The 14,143-nt window shown below is 57.7% G+C and overlaps 1 protein-coding gene across 3 annotated transcripts; it reads right to left on the bottom strand.

Moving 5' to 3' along the window:
* Positions 1-36: 36 nt before the first annotated feature.
* Positions 37-12,789, bottom strand: ANKRD13D (ankyrin repeat domain 13D). Of its 3 annotated transcripts, none has more exons than XM_047775137.1 (15): positions 12,530-12,789; positions 11,879-12,014; positions 11,638-11,762; positions 10,889-10,934; positions 10,653-10,796; positions 10,214-10,403; positions 3,272-3,338; positions 2,790-2,871; positions 2,508-2,569; positions 2,267-2,397; positions 1,328-1,485; positions 1,128-1,244; positions 877-1,040; positions 709-797; positions 37-394 (listed from the first exon to the last, which is right to left on the bottom strand). In XM_047775137.1, exons 1-15 carry the CDS (start codon positions 12,617-12,619, stop codon positions 181-183), a joined length of 1,815 nt encoding a protein of 604 aa, XP_047631093.1. In that variant the 5' UTR covers positions 12,620-12,789; the 3' UTR covers positions 37-180. The 3 variants fall into 3 exon arrangements, with proteins under 3 accessions (XP_047631093.1, XP_047631095.1, XP_047631094.1); XM_047775139.1 differs by lacking the exon at positions 12,530-12,789 and adding an exon at positions 12,280-12,523; XM_047775138.1 differs by lacking the exon at positions 2,508-2,569 and having other exon boundaries at positions 2,267-2,320; positions 2,780-2,871.
* Between the last annotated feature and the right edge of the window lie 1,354 nt (positions 12,790-14,143).

The raw sequence follows: 14,143 nt of genomic DNA on the forward strand, positions 1-14,143 counted from the left end.
CTTGCCCCCCCTTCCCCCCACTGAGTGGAGCAAGCCTGCTGCTGAGGGTGTCTTTATTTCCATCTCTGTCTCCAATGCCGGCCCACCCCCGGGGCTCCAGGCCCCAAGCTCAGCAGCAGAGTGTTTATAAATAAATAAGTTATAAAAGTGGGTGGGGAGCCCTCCCCCGGGGCCGGGGACTCAGTGCTCCGTGAGCGAGAGCTGCAGGATGCGCTGAAAGTCTTCCTCCTCCTGCTGCCCCCGCCGCTCCCGCTCCTCCTGCTCCCGCGAAGACAGCTCCAGGGCCAGGCGGAGCTGCTCCTCAAAGCTTGGGGGGGCCAGGGCCGGGGGTGTCCTGTGAGGGGATCCCGGACCCCCAGTCTCGGTGGACATCCTCAGGCTTTCCTGGAGGGCCCTTCCAGGCACGAGAGGGGAGAGCAGGTCGGTGAGCACTAAGGCTGGGAGTGCCAAGGGCGGGGACAAGGCTACGGAGGCTGAGGATAAGGACGGCGCTGGGACAGGAAGACCCCGTCTTTCCGTCCCTCAGGCCGCCTTTGCTGGTGGGTAGCGACGATGGAGGGTGGCCTTGAAGGGGGCCTGGAGTCCTGGGACTAGCACCCGCCTGCCACCTACCCCGACCAGCCAAGAACCACCCCCCCCCCCGGGCTGGCAGGGTCCTTGAGGCGGGGCAGGGCTGAGACGTGGACCTGGTTGGTCCTAGGGCCTCACCGCTCCAGCTGAAGCTGCTCCTCAAAAGCCGTGCCCTGGGGAAGGTGGGTGCCAGGCCGGGTGTTGGACAGGGCTTCCCAGACAGTCACCTGCAGCAGCCAGAGCCCAGAGCTGTCACCTCTGCCACCCCTGCCCTTGCTCAGGGCCTGGGCCCGGCCCGCACCCCACCTGCTCCGCCTCCGTGCCCGCCTCCAGCAGGCTCTGCTGGATGGCAAACTGTAGCAGATCGTCGTCCTCGTCGCGAAGAGGCTCGCTGCGCTCCGTGCCCAGCACGCTGTACCCCTCGGGCACCTCAAACACGGCGGGGTCCACCTCACAGGGGAAGGGGCTCCCTGGGTGTGGCAGGGGGGGTCGTGCTTAGCCCCCCGGCACACGGGGACCGGCGAGCTGCACAGCCCGGCGCCCGCCCGCAGCGGTACCTGAAGCTGCGACGGCAGAGCCGGGCGCCGGCGCCCCCACCGAGCTCAGGGGCTCGTCACAGCCACACAGGTTGCTGAAGGTGATGCGGGCGTTGAGCACGTGGAAAAGGGGGATCTCTGGGAGGAGACGACCAGCCTGAGCCAGCCCCGCAGCCCAGGGCCGCCTGAGGCCCTCGGGCCGCCCAGGCCCACCCTCTCACCAATCTTGACCGGGAAGCCGGGGGGCAGGCGCAGGGTGATGAAGTCGCGCAGCTTGGCAAAGTGAGCGTTGCTGATGGCCATCAGGTCGATGATGGGCGTCACCTGGTCACCCAGGGAGAGCGGGTGCTCCTCACTCAGCCACAGTGTCGCCTTGAACCTGCCCAGCCGACCGCAGGACGTGGGTCAAGGAACCTCCGGCGGCCGCCCTGCTCAGGCCCACCCATTCGGGACCCGTGCCTGTCCTGTGCTCGCCGCCCGGCCCGGGGTGCCCTCTGCTGGCCTCAGCTGCCCCTGCCTGCCTCCCCCAGGAGCTGCCTCCAGACCCTGGGCTCAGGCGGGGCCTCGGGTGGTTCGTCCAGCTCAGCTCTTCTGGATGAGGAGGGCAGGGCCGAGCTCTCGGCTTAACTTGGCCTTGGCCGGCCTAAGCCTGCTCCTCGGCCCACAGCCGGCCGGGCCGGCGCCTCCTCGCCGTATGGTGGGTCCAGCAGAGCCCGGGTTCAGGACTGCTGGGCTGCCCTCTCAGCGCCACCCCCCCCCCCCACCGCCCCCTGCCCCAGGGAGTCCACGTGAGGTTCCCAGGACGGCGCTGGGCCCACTGGGCTACTTGTCACGGCTCCTCAGAGCCGCGCAGCACCCTTGCGAACAGGCAGCCAAAGGCAACTGTTCTCATTTTACTGAGGAGACCAGACCCTCCGGGGGGAAGATGCGTCCTTGGGCCACAAAGCCAGGAGCCCCAGGCCCTCCGAGCCTCGAGCTGGGCTCTGAGGACCACGGCTAAGCCAGACCTGGCCCCTGCCCCCAGGGACCGAGGTCTAGACGGCAGCTGGCTGCGGGAGTAGGCCCCCCGCTCCAGGGGGCCCCGTGGGTGACAGGAGTCTGCAAGGGCCCGGGGGCAGCAGGCAGGGTCCCCGTCCCTGGGAGAAGCCCCCAGATCTCACCTCTGTACTTTGCTGGACATCTCAATGGGGCGGCCGATGTTCCTCGACTCCAGGCTGAAGTTGGGGTCAAAGTATTCATCGGGGGAAATGGCTGTGGGGTTTGTGGGGCTGGCTGCCTGCTGCACGGGAGCCTGGGGGGGCCCCGGGACCGGGCTCAGCGCTGCGGGGGCGCCTGCCTGGCCCCGCCCCGTGGCCCCCGGCCAGCCGGCCCCCAGCCCCCGCCCCCCCCAGCCCTGCTCACCCCATTGTGGGAGGAGTGCTGCTGGGCCATCCCAAGGAAGGACTGGAATGGCGTCTTCCCCCCTAAGGAGAAGGGGTGGGAGCCCATGAGGGGACTCGGGGCCGCTGCCCACGGCTGCCCACACCCGCCCTCCACCCTGGGAGCCTCCTGGGTGGTGGCAGGCGGAGCAGAAGGAATGAGGAAGCCCCCCGGCTTGTCCCAGATCCTCCGGCCCTGACCCCAGACCAGGGCGACCCCACCACGGGGTGTGACCGGGCGGCGGGCAGGCGCACCTGGCTTTACCTTTGCTCCTCGACTTGTCCTGATCTGAGAGGTGCTCCGTGCGTGTGCGTGTCACCAGCTCCACATTGGTGGCACTGTACACCTGGGGAGCAGGGGGGACACGGGGAGCTGGGGGCTCAGAGCCTGCTCCCCACCCTCAGCCTCACCAGCAGAGGACCCACGTCCTCCTGTCCCCAGGGACGGATGAGCTCTCGCTCCCCGCAGTGGAGGTGGCGGGGTCTGAACCCCGAGGAGTCACTAATGAGGGGCCAATCCCCCTCGCTGCATCTCGGGAAGCTGGGCGGGGGGCCCGGGCTGCGGGAGATCCCTACATGCTTGGCGGGGGCTGGGCGCTCGGGCCCCACTGAGTTCCCCTGGTCACACAGGGCTTCTGGAGCCCATGGGCTGCTCTGTCTCTCCCTCCACATGGGGTGAATGTGGAGAAGAAGCAGGGTTCCTGGGCCTCGTCTCCTACCCCGGCCCCCACCACTAGCCTCTCCTGCCTTGGCCTCGTAGCCGCTAACGGTTTCCATCTTCTCAGACCGCCAGCCCCAGATACCACATTTGTTCCTGCAACAGACCAAACAGGAGCTCATGAAGACCCGCACCCCCAACTTTGGCCAAAGTCTTCCCTTCCAAAGACCCCCTGCGATTAGCCTTCCCACTGTGACACACACTGGGGCCTTGAAGAGGAGGCCTGGACAGCTGGTGACACCTGAACAGAGGCCCGAGGACTAGGAAGTGCTGGGAATCACTGCTCGATTGGGCTAGGCGAGGTCACGGTGTTGGGGCTGGGCTTAAAAACATCCTTATCTGGGAGTTCCCGTGTGGTGCGGTGGAAATGAATCTGGCTAGTATCCATGAGGATGTGGGTTTGATCCCTGGCCTTGCTCAGTGCGTCAGGGATCCAGCAGTGCCGTGAGCAGTGGTGTAGGTTGCAGACGCGGCTCGGATCCCACGTTGCTGCGGCCGTGGCGTAGGCCAGCTGCTGTGGCTCCAGTTCGACCCTAGCCTGGGAATGTCCACATGCCACGGGTGCGGCCCTAAAAAAAAAATCCTTATCTGTTTGTCACATGCAGAAGCATTTACTGGTGAAATTCTATGACCTCTGGGATGTGCTTTAACATGGTCAGGGGGAGAAAGACGAAAGACGGGAGGACAGATTCAACAAGCTTGGCAGACTGTTGATAAATGTTAACATTGGCTGATGAGTGCATTATCCCAGTCTCTCCTCTTTCAGATGTGGTTGACGCTTTCCATAAAAATTTTTAAAAACAGGAGTTCCCGTCATGGCGCAGTGGTTAACGAATCCAACTAGGAACCATGAGGTTGCAGGTTCGGTCCCTGGCCTTGCTCAGTGGGTTAACGATCCGGCGTTGCTGTGAGCTGTGGTGTAGGTTGCAGATGCGGCTCGGATCCCGCGTTGCTGTGGCTCTGGCGTAGGCCGGTGGCTACAGCTCCGATTTGACCCCTAGCCTGGGAACCTCCATAGGCCGCAGCAGCAGCAGCGGCCCAAGCAATAGCAAAAAAGACAAAAAAAAAAAAAACCCCAAAATTTTAAAAATAAAAGTACGTCTGATTCAACGACAACAGATGGAGACTTCAGTACCCCACTTGCAATAATGGATAGAAAGAGCAGATAGACGATCAACAAGGAAACAGGAGACCTGAACGACCCTATGAAGTAGGCTCGACGGCATCCTGAGAACACCCCACCCAGCACCACCGGGATACACCTTCTGCTCAAGCGCACGTGGAACATTCTTCAGGGCAGACCACGTGCTCAGCCATAAAAGAAACCTCAATGACACTGAAAGGACAGAAATCATACAAAGGATGTTCTCCAGTCACAATGGGATGAAACCAGAACCCGTAACAGAAAAAAGATTTGGGAAATCCACACATACGTGCAAAGTAAACCACGCTCTCCAAAGCAACCAATGGATCAAAGAACAAATCGAAAGCAAGAGTGGAAAACACTTCGAGATGAATGGAAACGGAGATACAAGGGAAACTGATGGGACACAGCTAAAGCAATGCTTAGAGGGAAATTTATAGCTGTAAAAAGCTATATTAAGAGAGAAGAAAGATCTTAAATCAATAACCTAAGTGTCCATATTACTGGGAAAAGAGCAAACTAAACCTACAGCAAGCAGAAGAAAGGAAATAATAACTATTAGAGTGAAAGTTAATGAAATGGAGAATTAGGAGAACAATGGAGAAAATCAATTCAACCAAAAGCCAGTTCTTTGAAAAGATCAATGGAATTGACAAACCTTTAGCTACTGGCCAAGAAAAGAGAGAGAACTCAAATTACACAAATCAGAAATGAAAGAGGAGGAGTTCCCTTGTGGCACAGCAGGTTAAGGCTCTGGGTTGTCACTGCAGCAGCTTGGGCTGCTGCTGTAGTGCAGGTTTGATCCCTGGCCCAGGAGCTTCCAAATGCTGCAAGCATGGCACAAGCAGAAGGAAAGAAAGAAAGAAAGAAAGTGGATGAAAGGAGGGAGGGAGGGGGAGGGAAAGAAAGGAAGAAACACAAGAAGGAAAGAAGGAGGAGAAATGAAAGAGGAGGCACTACTGCTGACACTACAGAAATAAAAAGGATTATAAACAAAGGAATATGATGAGAAATTGTACACGAGAAATTACACAATTTATATGGCATGAACAAATCCTAGAGAGAGGCATAAACCACCAAAACTCACTCAAGAAGAAATAGATAGGAGTTCCGTCGTGGCGCAGTGGTTAACAAATCCAACTAGGAACCATGAGGTTGCGGGTTCAATCCCTGGCCTTGCTCAGTGGGTTAAGGATCCGGTGTTGCCGTGAGGGGTGGTGTAGGTCACAGACACGGCTTGGATCCCCAGTTGCTGTGGCTGTGGTGTAGGCTGGCGGCTACAGCTCCGATTCGACCCCTAGCCTGGGAACCTCCTTATGCCGCAGGAGCGGCCCTAGAAATGGCAAAAAGACCAAAAAAAAAAAAAAAAAAAAGAAGAAGAAGAAATAGATAATCCAACAGACTTGTAACAAGTAGAAAGTGAAGTAGTAAAAACGAAACCAAATGAATAAAAAACTACCCACAGAGAAAAACCCAGGCCTAGAGAGCTTCAGCAAAGAATCCCACCGTACTTTTAAAGAATTGGTACCAATCCTTCACCAACTCTTGTAAAAAAGAGACAAGGAGGTGATACCACCCAACCCAACGCTATGAGGCGCTGCCCAGATAGTAAAACCAGACAAAGGCATCACAAGAAAACTATAAACCAGTATCTCCCACGGATACGGACACAAAAGCCAGCCACATCTAGCAACACATGAAAAGAATTACACACTACAACAGGGTGAAATTTACCCTCAGGATACGCAATTGGTTCAATATCCGAAAAATTAATGGATAGCAACACATATCAATAGAATAAAAATAAAAGTCACATAATCATATTAGTAGACACAGAGCAACTATTTGACAAAATCCAAACCCTTTCATGATAAAAACACTCAACAAGCTAGAAATAGAAGGGAACTTACTCAATCTGACAAAGGGCATCCACACCGAACGTCATACTTAATGAAGAAAGACGGAATGCCTTCCCCCTAAGGTCAGAAACCAGATAAAAATGCCTGCTCTAGGAGTTCCCGTGAAGGCTCAGCAGAACTGAACCTGACTAGCATCCCTGAGGATTCAGGTTTGATCCCTGGCCTCATTCAGTGGGTTAAGGATCTGGCGTTGCCATGAGCTGTGGTGTAGGTCACAGACGTGGCTCGGATCCCGTGGCTGTGGTGTCGGCCGGCAGCTGCAGCTCTGATTCGACCCCTAGCCTGGGAACTTCCACATGCCGCAGGTGTGGCCCTAAAAAGCGAAAAAAAAAGTGTACTCTGAAAACTACAAAACAGCACCGACAAAAATTAAAGATCTAAACAAATGGAAAAATATCCCATGTTCATGGCAGAAGATTTAACATTAATTTTTAATGTCCAATTAAATGGCAATACTCTCCAAACTGTCTGACAGATTCGGCACAGACACTATGAGAATCCCATCTGAATTCTTTGTAGAAATTGACAAGCTGAATCTGGAATTCACAGCAAATTGCAGGGACGCAATCGCAAAAACAATCCTGAGAAAGAAGAACAAAGTCAGAAGACTTACACTCTCCGATTTTAAAAACTTACGATAAAGCAACATGTAAGTAAGACCCTGTGATATCCAGGGAACCAAATCCACTCTCCTGGAACAGGCCATCATGGAAAATAATATCAAAACAAGGAACACGCGTACACGCCTGAGTTGCTTTGCTGTGCGGCAGAAACTGGCACAACCCCGTACGTCGACCACACTTTAATTTTAAAAAATCTTTACAGAAGAACGTGAAGGCCTTCCTGCTGCGGCGCAATGGGATCGGCAGCATCTTGAGAGCGCTGGGACGCAGGTTCGATCCCTGGCCTGGCACCGTGGATTAAGGATCCGGTGTTGCTTAGGTCACGCCTGTGGCTTGGATCTGATCTCTGGCTGGGGAACTCCATATGCCATGGGGCAGCCACAACAGAAAAGAAGAGAAGAATATGGAAAAGAATGTATAACTGAATCACTTCGCTGTACAGCAGAAATTAACACATTGTTGTAAATCAGCTATACTTCAATAAAACAAATTAAAAATAAAAAATCCTTACTGAAAAAAAAAAAAAGATAAGGTGGTACTGACACAAAGGCAGTCCTATAGATCAACGGAATAGAATTGAGAGTCTAGAAATAAACCCATAGCTCTATGGTCAACTGATTTTCCACAAGGGTGCCAAGACCATAAATGGGAAATAAGAGCCTTTTTAACAAATGGGGGCGTTCCCGTCGTGGCGCAGTGGTTAACAAATCCGACTAGGAACCAGGAGGTTGCGGGTTCGGTCCCTGCCCTTGCTCAGTGGGTTAACGATCCGGCGTTGCCGTGAGCTGTGGTGTAGGTCGCAGACACGGCTCGGATCCCTTGCTGCTGTGGCTCTGGCGTAGGCCAGTGGCTACAGCTCCGATTAGACCCCTAGCCTGGGAACCTCCATATGCCGTGGGCGCGGCCCTAGAAAAGGCAAAAAGGCAAAAAACAAACAAACAAACAAAAAAACAAATGGGGCTGGACAAGTGGAGAGTCACACGAAAAAGAATGACGGCAAAGCTTACCTCCCACCATACGCAAATGCTAACTCAAAATGGATCAAAGAGCTAAATGTAAGAGCTAAAACTACAAAATTTTCAGAATAAAACATTGGGGAAAAATCTTCATGACTCTGCTTTGTTTTTGTTTGTGGCCACGCCCAAAGCATGTGGAAGTTCCTGGGCCAGGGATCGAACCTGCACCACGGCATAGACCTGAGCCGCTGCAGTGACAATGCCCAACCCTTAACCCACTGTGTAGCAGGGAACTCCTTTATGAACTGGATCTGGCAAAGAATTGTTAGATATTACACTAAAAGCACAGGCAGGAGTTCCTCTCATGGCTCAGCAGTAACAAACCTGACTAGTATCCATCAGGATGCGGATTTGGTCCCTGGCCTCACTCAGTGGCTTAAGGATCCGGCGTTGCCGTGGCCGTGGTGCAGGCTGGCAGCTAGTTCCTATTGGACCTCTAACCTGGAAACTTCCATATGCTATGAGTGTGGCCCTAAAAAAGACAAAAAAAAAAAAAAAGCTCAAGCAACAAAAGGAAAAATAGATAAGCTGGACTTTATGAAAAGTACACATTTTTGCACTTCAAAGGATATCATCCCCAAAGTGAAAAGACAACCCGTAGGATGGGAGAGCAAATATTTGCAAATCAAATAACTGATGAGGGATTTATATCTGGAATATATAAAGAACAACCGTACCTCAGTAATGAAACAATAACCCAGCTTCTAAAGTGGGCAAAGGATCTGAAGAGACACCACGCCCAAGAAGATACACAAGTGGCTGAGACGCACGTGAAAAGATGCTCCGTGTCACTGGTCCCGGAGGAAACGTAAACCAAAGCCGCAGTGAATTCCACTTCACACCCACGAGGGTGGGCATGACCCCGAAAGAAACAAATTCGTGAGCAGTACGTGCTGGGGAGCAAATAGTCTGAGAGTGTTTTGTTTTTGTCTCTTTAGGGCCGCACCTGTGGCTTATGGAAGTTTCCAGGCTAGGGGTCCAATGGGAGCTACAGCTGCCGGCCACACCCACAGCAATGCGGGATCCGAGCCGCATCTGTGACCTACACCACAGCTCACGGCAACTCCCAATCCTCAGCCCACTGAGCGAGGCCGGGGATCGAACCCTCGTCTTCATGGATATCCGTCGGGGTTCGCTATCAGGGAGCCAAGACGGGAACTCCAGGCAGTTCTTAAGACAACTAAACATCTGTGTTTAATTAGCACATGTTACCACGTGACCTGGCACTTCCACTCCTAGGTAAACACCCAAGAGAAAGGAAAACACGTCCACACAAAAACCTGTACGCTCACGGTTCGAGCGTCATTATTCGTAACAGTTAAAAGGCGGGAAACAATCCTTGTCTGTCCACGGAATGAATAAACGAAATGTGGGATACTCATACAATGGATTTGGCCATAAAAAGGAATGAAGCAGTTACATGCTACAACTTGGATGAACCTTGCAAACATGACGCTAAGCTAAAAGGCCAAGTCACAAAAGACCACATATTGCATGAGTCTATTCATGTGAAATTCCAGCACAGAGAAACCTACAGAGACAGAAAGTAGATTCACTAGGGGAGGGGATGAGGGGATGGGAGCTGACTGCTAAAGGGCTTCTTTTTGAGCTGATGAAAATGTTCTAAAATTGGCGAGTGGAGCTGGTTACATAGCTGTGAATATACTAACCCCCCCACCCCCGAGCTGCACCCGTTAAACAGATGAACTGTGTGGTATATGAAATTACATCTCAAGGAAGCTGGTTTTAGTTTTGTGTTGTTTGGGCCACGCCCATGGCATGTGGACGTTCCTGGGCCAGGGATTGAACCTGCGCCACAGCAGTGACCCAAGACATTGCAGTGACAACACCGGATCCTTAACCTGCTACGCCACAGAACTCCAAGAAAGCGTTTGTTATTAATTACTTCTAAAGGCTGTTATTGGAACTAGGGCATATGCTGTTAGAGAAGTAACACCCTGGCAGGAAGGACAGGCTCCCAGGCTGCCCGCAGAGGACTCTGGCCCCGACTCAGCCGCACTACTGAGAAGCCAACACTGGCGCAAAGAACCACAGCCCGAATCTTTGTGTTTATGGGAAAAGATGTGAACTCAGAAGTCAGAGAAACCGGGGACACCCTGTCCTAGCCTCCTCCCCCGCAGACGGCCGCCAGTGTAGACAGGCGTGTGGGGGCAGGGAGTCTGGGAGTGACGCTGGGCCTACAGTGACCCCCGCCCCCCCGCCAGAGCCTCAAGAGCACGGCCCCCGGTGGGCCCAGGCCCCAACTGACCTCTCGAAGGCCACATTGCGAGTGTCCAGGTGGGTGGAGACGATGGGAGAGGTAAGGCGACTGGCCACGTGCTCCTCGCTGGGCCGCATGGCGGCCAGCAGCGCTTCCGGCTCGTGCAGCGCCAGCCCCAGCGTCTCCGTGTGCACCACTTGTCGGTCATGGTCAACTTCCATCACCAAGGCTCCCGCCTCTGCCAGCCGGTGGGGGCGTACGGTGCGGGGGTGGGGGGGACAGGTCAGTGCTGGGCCCAGACAGCGGCCTCGGGGCTACCACAGGGCCCTCGGTCCCCCGCTGCGGAGGGGGTGTGGCTTCGGCCCCTGGGTCCCCGCCACCCCCACCTCCAGCTCCCCCTCTGGAGACACAGATAGGACAGCACTGCCCTCACAAGCCGTGGGAGAAGCCGGGGCCCTGGCCTGCCGGGTGCCCGCCATGAGCTCACCCTGGCCCTTGAAGATGAAGCTCCTCCGGCCGCGCTGCCAGGTCATGTGCTCGAAGCCCAGGAGGCTGGTGTCCACCCGCAGGCTCTCACCCCTCTTCCACACGCGGTACACGTCACTCGGGCACATCTTGGACACGAGGGGCACTGCAGGGGGGCAGGGAGGTGACACCTGGGCTCTTTCCCAAAGTCCCCTCCTCCCCTTCCAGGACCCTGGGAGCCAAGAGGTCCCCACTCACCCCAGCTGGTGAATTCCCACTTCATCTCCACGTAGAAATCGGGGGCCTGAGATGGACCAGAGCACCGGTCAGGGCCCTGCCTGGAGCCGGGGGCCAGCGGGCCTGGGACGCTCCTTGTCCAAAGGAGCCCAGCCCTTCAGCAAGTCTTGCCTGAGGTGCTGCCGCGGTGCCCCACCCCAGCCAAACCCCACCCAGGAAAGGCTAGGCCAAGTGGGGCCTGAAAAGGTTGGCAAGTAATCAGGCTACAAACACCTGCAGGCCGGGGGCCCTGGGGGAGCGTCTGCCCCCTGGACCCCAGAGTGCTCATCTGAAAAGGGGGCACGATGGCCCTCTCTGGGCCTGCCCCTGGGGTGGGGACCAGGAGGCAGTGTGCTCTCCCACTGGGCCCCCCAACCGTGTGCTTTGAGAAGGATGCACAGGGGTCCAGGCCACATCCACTAAGTGGGATGAAATCTTCCCTCCAGGAAATTAACCACGAGGCCCTGTTGAGATTTCTGACACTAGAGGACCCTCTATGCTGGCAAAGGCCTTCCTCCCAAAGGGCTCGCTCTCATCCTCGTGCGCCTGGAGGCCTCTTTCCAAGGGGACCCTGGGCCAGGGTCAAAAGAGAGGCACCTCACTGACAGCATTGGGAAAGCATGCGGCACTGGCTGGGTGCCCTTCCAGGGCCAGGCCTGGCATGGGTGACCAGGGTTACCCCTCCATGACACCACCCCCGCTACCGGCCATAGCTCTCTGCACTGCTGTACCTGGCGGAGTTTGTGGAGCAACTCGGGAATGCCCGCCAGCCTCTGTGTGGCCCTCTGATAGTCCCGATACTGGAGCACGAGCTGCACCATCTCGGGGTCCCCAGTGCTGACTGCTTCCTGTAGGACTGGGGGCACCAGGGTGCTGAGGGGACTCTCTAGGTGGCCCCCGGCCCAGGTGCCCGCTCCCACACACCAACCTCCCCTGCCAGCCTCAGAGGAGCCCCTTCGCCCTCTGCAGTACCTGCCCAGCCCTGGCAGCTCTCTTTGCCCACGTTGGCATTGTGTCGGAGGAGGACTCTCACAGACTCCAGGTTCCCCAGGGACACCGCCAGCTCCAGGGGAGTGCGCCCCCGGGGGTCTTCCTGTTCAATGTCATGCTGGGGGAGATGGGACACTCAGCACAGGGCAAGTAAGGACAGGCCGAGCAAGAAGGCCACTGGGAAGAATAGGGTTGGGAGTCACTGCGGGAAATAAGGACCGCAGACAGGCGGTGGATACAGCAGAGGGTGGCCTGAGTGTCCTGGCAAGGCAAGAGCCACCCACCTCTCCTGCCCTCTACCAGGGATAGGGCTGGGGGCCCGGTGGGGGTGGGGCGCTGGGCAGGTGGAGGTGCAGCTGCCCATGTCAAGAGTTTGAACCGACCTGGGGACCAGGAATGGAGCTGGCTCAGGGGCGGTGCGGTGTGAAATCGGAGGCTGGATGCACGGTGAGGTGGGGAGACCAGCAGGGCAAGGCCCAGCCCTGGGAGCAGAGGCCAGAAGCCCAAGCGCGAGGGGCAGGTGACCTGGGCTTCTGGCCGGGGAGGAGGAGCCTGGCAGGCGGCCTCCAGGATGGAGACCACAGCTTTGGGTGGTGGACCAGGAGGGCGGCCGGGATGCCCGGCGGGCCTCACCTGGCGGCTGTGCAGCGCGGCCTCCAGTTCGCGGTGCCGGTTCGCCCAGACCAGCCGGTGCAGCGGGAAGGTGGGGCCCGGGCCAGCCATGCTGGGCCTCAGCGCCGCATCTCGGGCCCGCAGGCCGGCGGGAGCAGAGGGGGCGGCCCGGCCCCGCCTCGGCTTCGGGCCTGGCGCAGCCCCCTCGCTTCCAGTCCAAGTCGCGCCGGCGCTGCGCCCACCTCAGCCCCTGCGCCCCCGCGGCAGTGGCGGCCGCGGCGGTGCAGGCGGCGGGGAGGGCGGGCCCGGCGGGCGGGGCTTCGCCGGGGCGGGGCGGGGCGGGGCGTCGGGGCGCGCCCCCGGGCTTTGTAGCCATGGTAACCGCAGGGGGTCCGCGCGCGCTGTGGGCGGGCGAGGGGCGCTGCCCAGGACCCCGGCAACTTAGCGCGCAAGGACCCGGGTCTCCGCCCGGGACTCAGCCCGGAAGGGTCTGCAGAGGGCGTTCCGGAGGGCGGGGCCTGGGACAGCTCCGCCAGGCCCCTGCAGGGGGCGCCCTAGGTCTGGCGCAGACCCCTGTTTGCAGGTCCGGAAGGGGAAGGAGGGACCGGGTACCCGGCCGCTCGGCGAGGGGCGGTGCGGAAGTTCCCGGGACGTGCGCGGTTTCTGCGCGTGCGTGCGCAGCAGCCCGGGGCCCTGCTGCTCCTGGGTTACCTGCGTTTTCCTGGCAGCTCCCCTCCCATGCCCCGCTCTTCCTACCCCAGGCCCCGCGGGGTTCCGACCATGCCTGCGTGTGCGGGCAAGGCGGGAGGTGCCCTTAAATGCACACCACGGGCTGGACCCTGCCATGTGGTGTGAGGTAGGAGGGTTGAGCGGTGGGGCTGGGGGCGGCTCCCTAGGGCACCGCGTCGGGAATGGGAGTATGGAGAGCAGGGGAGGAGGCCTGGCTAGCTCTAGACCTGGTGGAAAGTTGTTCACCGTGAGTGGCTGTTTCACCCACCGCGTGCATCCCTTTTGCAGAGGCTGCACTTTGCGGCCAGTGTCAGGAGAGGAAGGAGAGTTTCGAAATCAGGGCCATCCCCTCCACCCACACCGGAACCAGGGCGCAGGCCTCATTTGGCTGAGCTCTGGTGTCCTTACCCTAGCCTTTAGCCTGAGTTCTGGTCCTGGTCTTGGATGGTGAGGCAGCAGCCAGGCTTGGCCAAGGCCGACCCTCTGGTCTCAGACTCCCTGACCAGATAGTTCGATCAAGATGTGTGTGCTGAGCCTCTGGCTTGGGAGGCCCTAGTTGCCATTTTCACCCTGCCGTCTTATTGTGGCCAGGTGGCTCTGGTGCCATCTGGGGTCACTTTGCTACCCAGTGCCGTGGTGCCTTCAGATCACTGTAATGTCCTTCCATCTAGGACAGCTCAAAAATGGGAATGGGCGTGGAAACTGATGGGCTCCGGGCCGTCCTCAAAGGCTCTGGGCGGGGCTGGGGGATGAGAGCTGCGGGACCATTACCCCGTGCAGGTGTGAGAGGAGGTGAAGGAGAGGAGGTGAAGGGCCGCTGGGTCTGTCCAGGGAAGGGATCCAAAGAGGCCAGATGGGAAGAATGTGGCCCAGCAGGAATGGGTGGGACTTGGGGACGAAGAGAAG

Source organism: Phacochoerus africanus, chromosome 4 (assembly GCF_016906955.1).
Source record: "Phacochoerus africanus isolate WHEZ1 chromosome 4, ROS_Pafr_v1, whole genome shotgun sequence".
NCBI classification, from domain to species: Eukaryota; Metazoa; Chordata; class Mammalia; order Artiodactyla; family Suidae; genus Phacochoerus; species Phacochoerus africanus.

What these genes read in the sequence shown, in the direction of transcription:
- ANKRD13D (XM_047775137.1), bottom strand. Translation starts at nt 12,619, where the DNA reads ATGGCTGGCCCGGGCCCCACCTTCCCGCTGCACCGGCTGGTCTGGGCG. An exon ending in TTAGCGGCTACGAGGCCAAG is followed by an intron (nt 2,872 to 3,271) that starts GCAGGAGAGGCT and finishes CCTGCTCCCCAG; the next exon opens with GTGTACAGTGCCACCAATGT. An exon ending in GGACAAGTCGAGGAGCAAAG is followed by an intron (nt 2,570 to 2,789) that starts GTAAAGCCAGGT and finishes CCTTCTCCTTAG; the next exon opens with GGGGGAAGACGCCATTCCAG.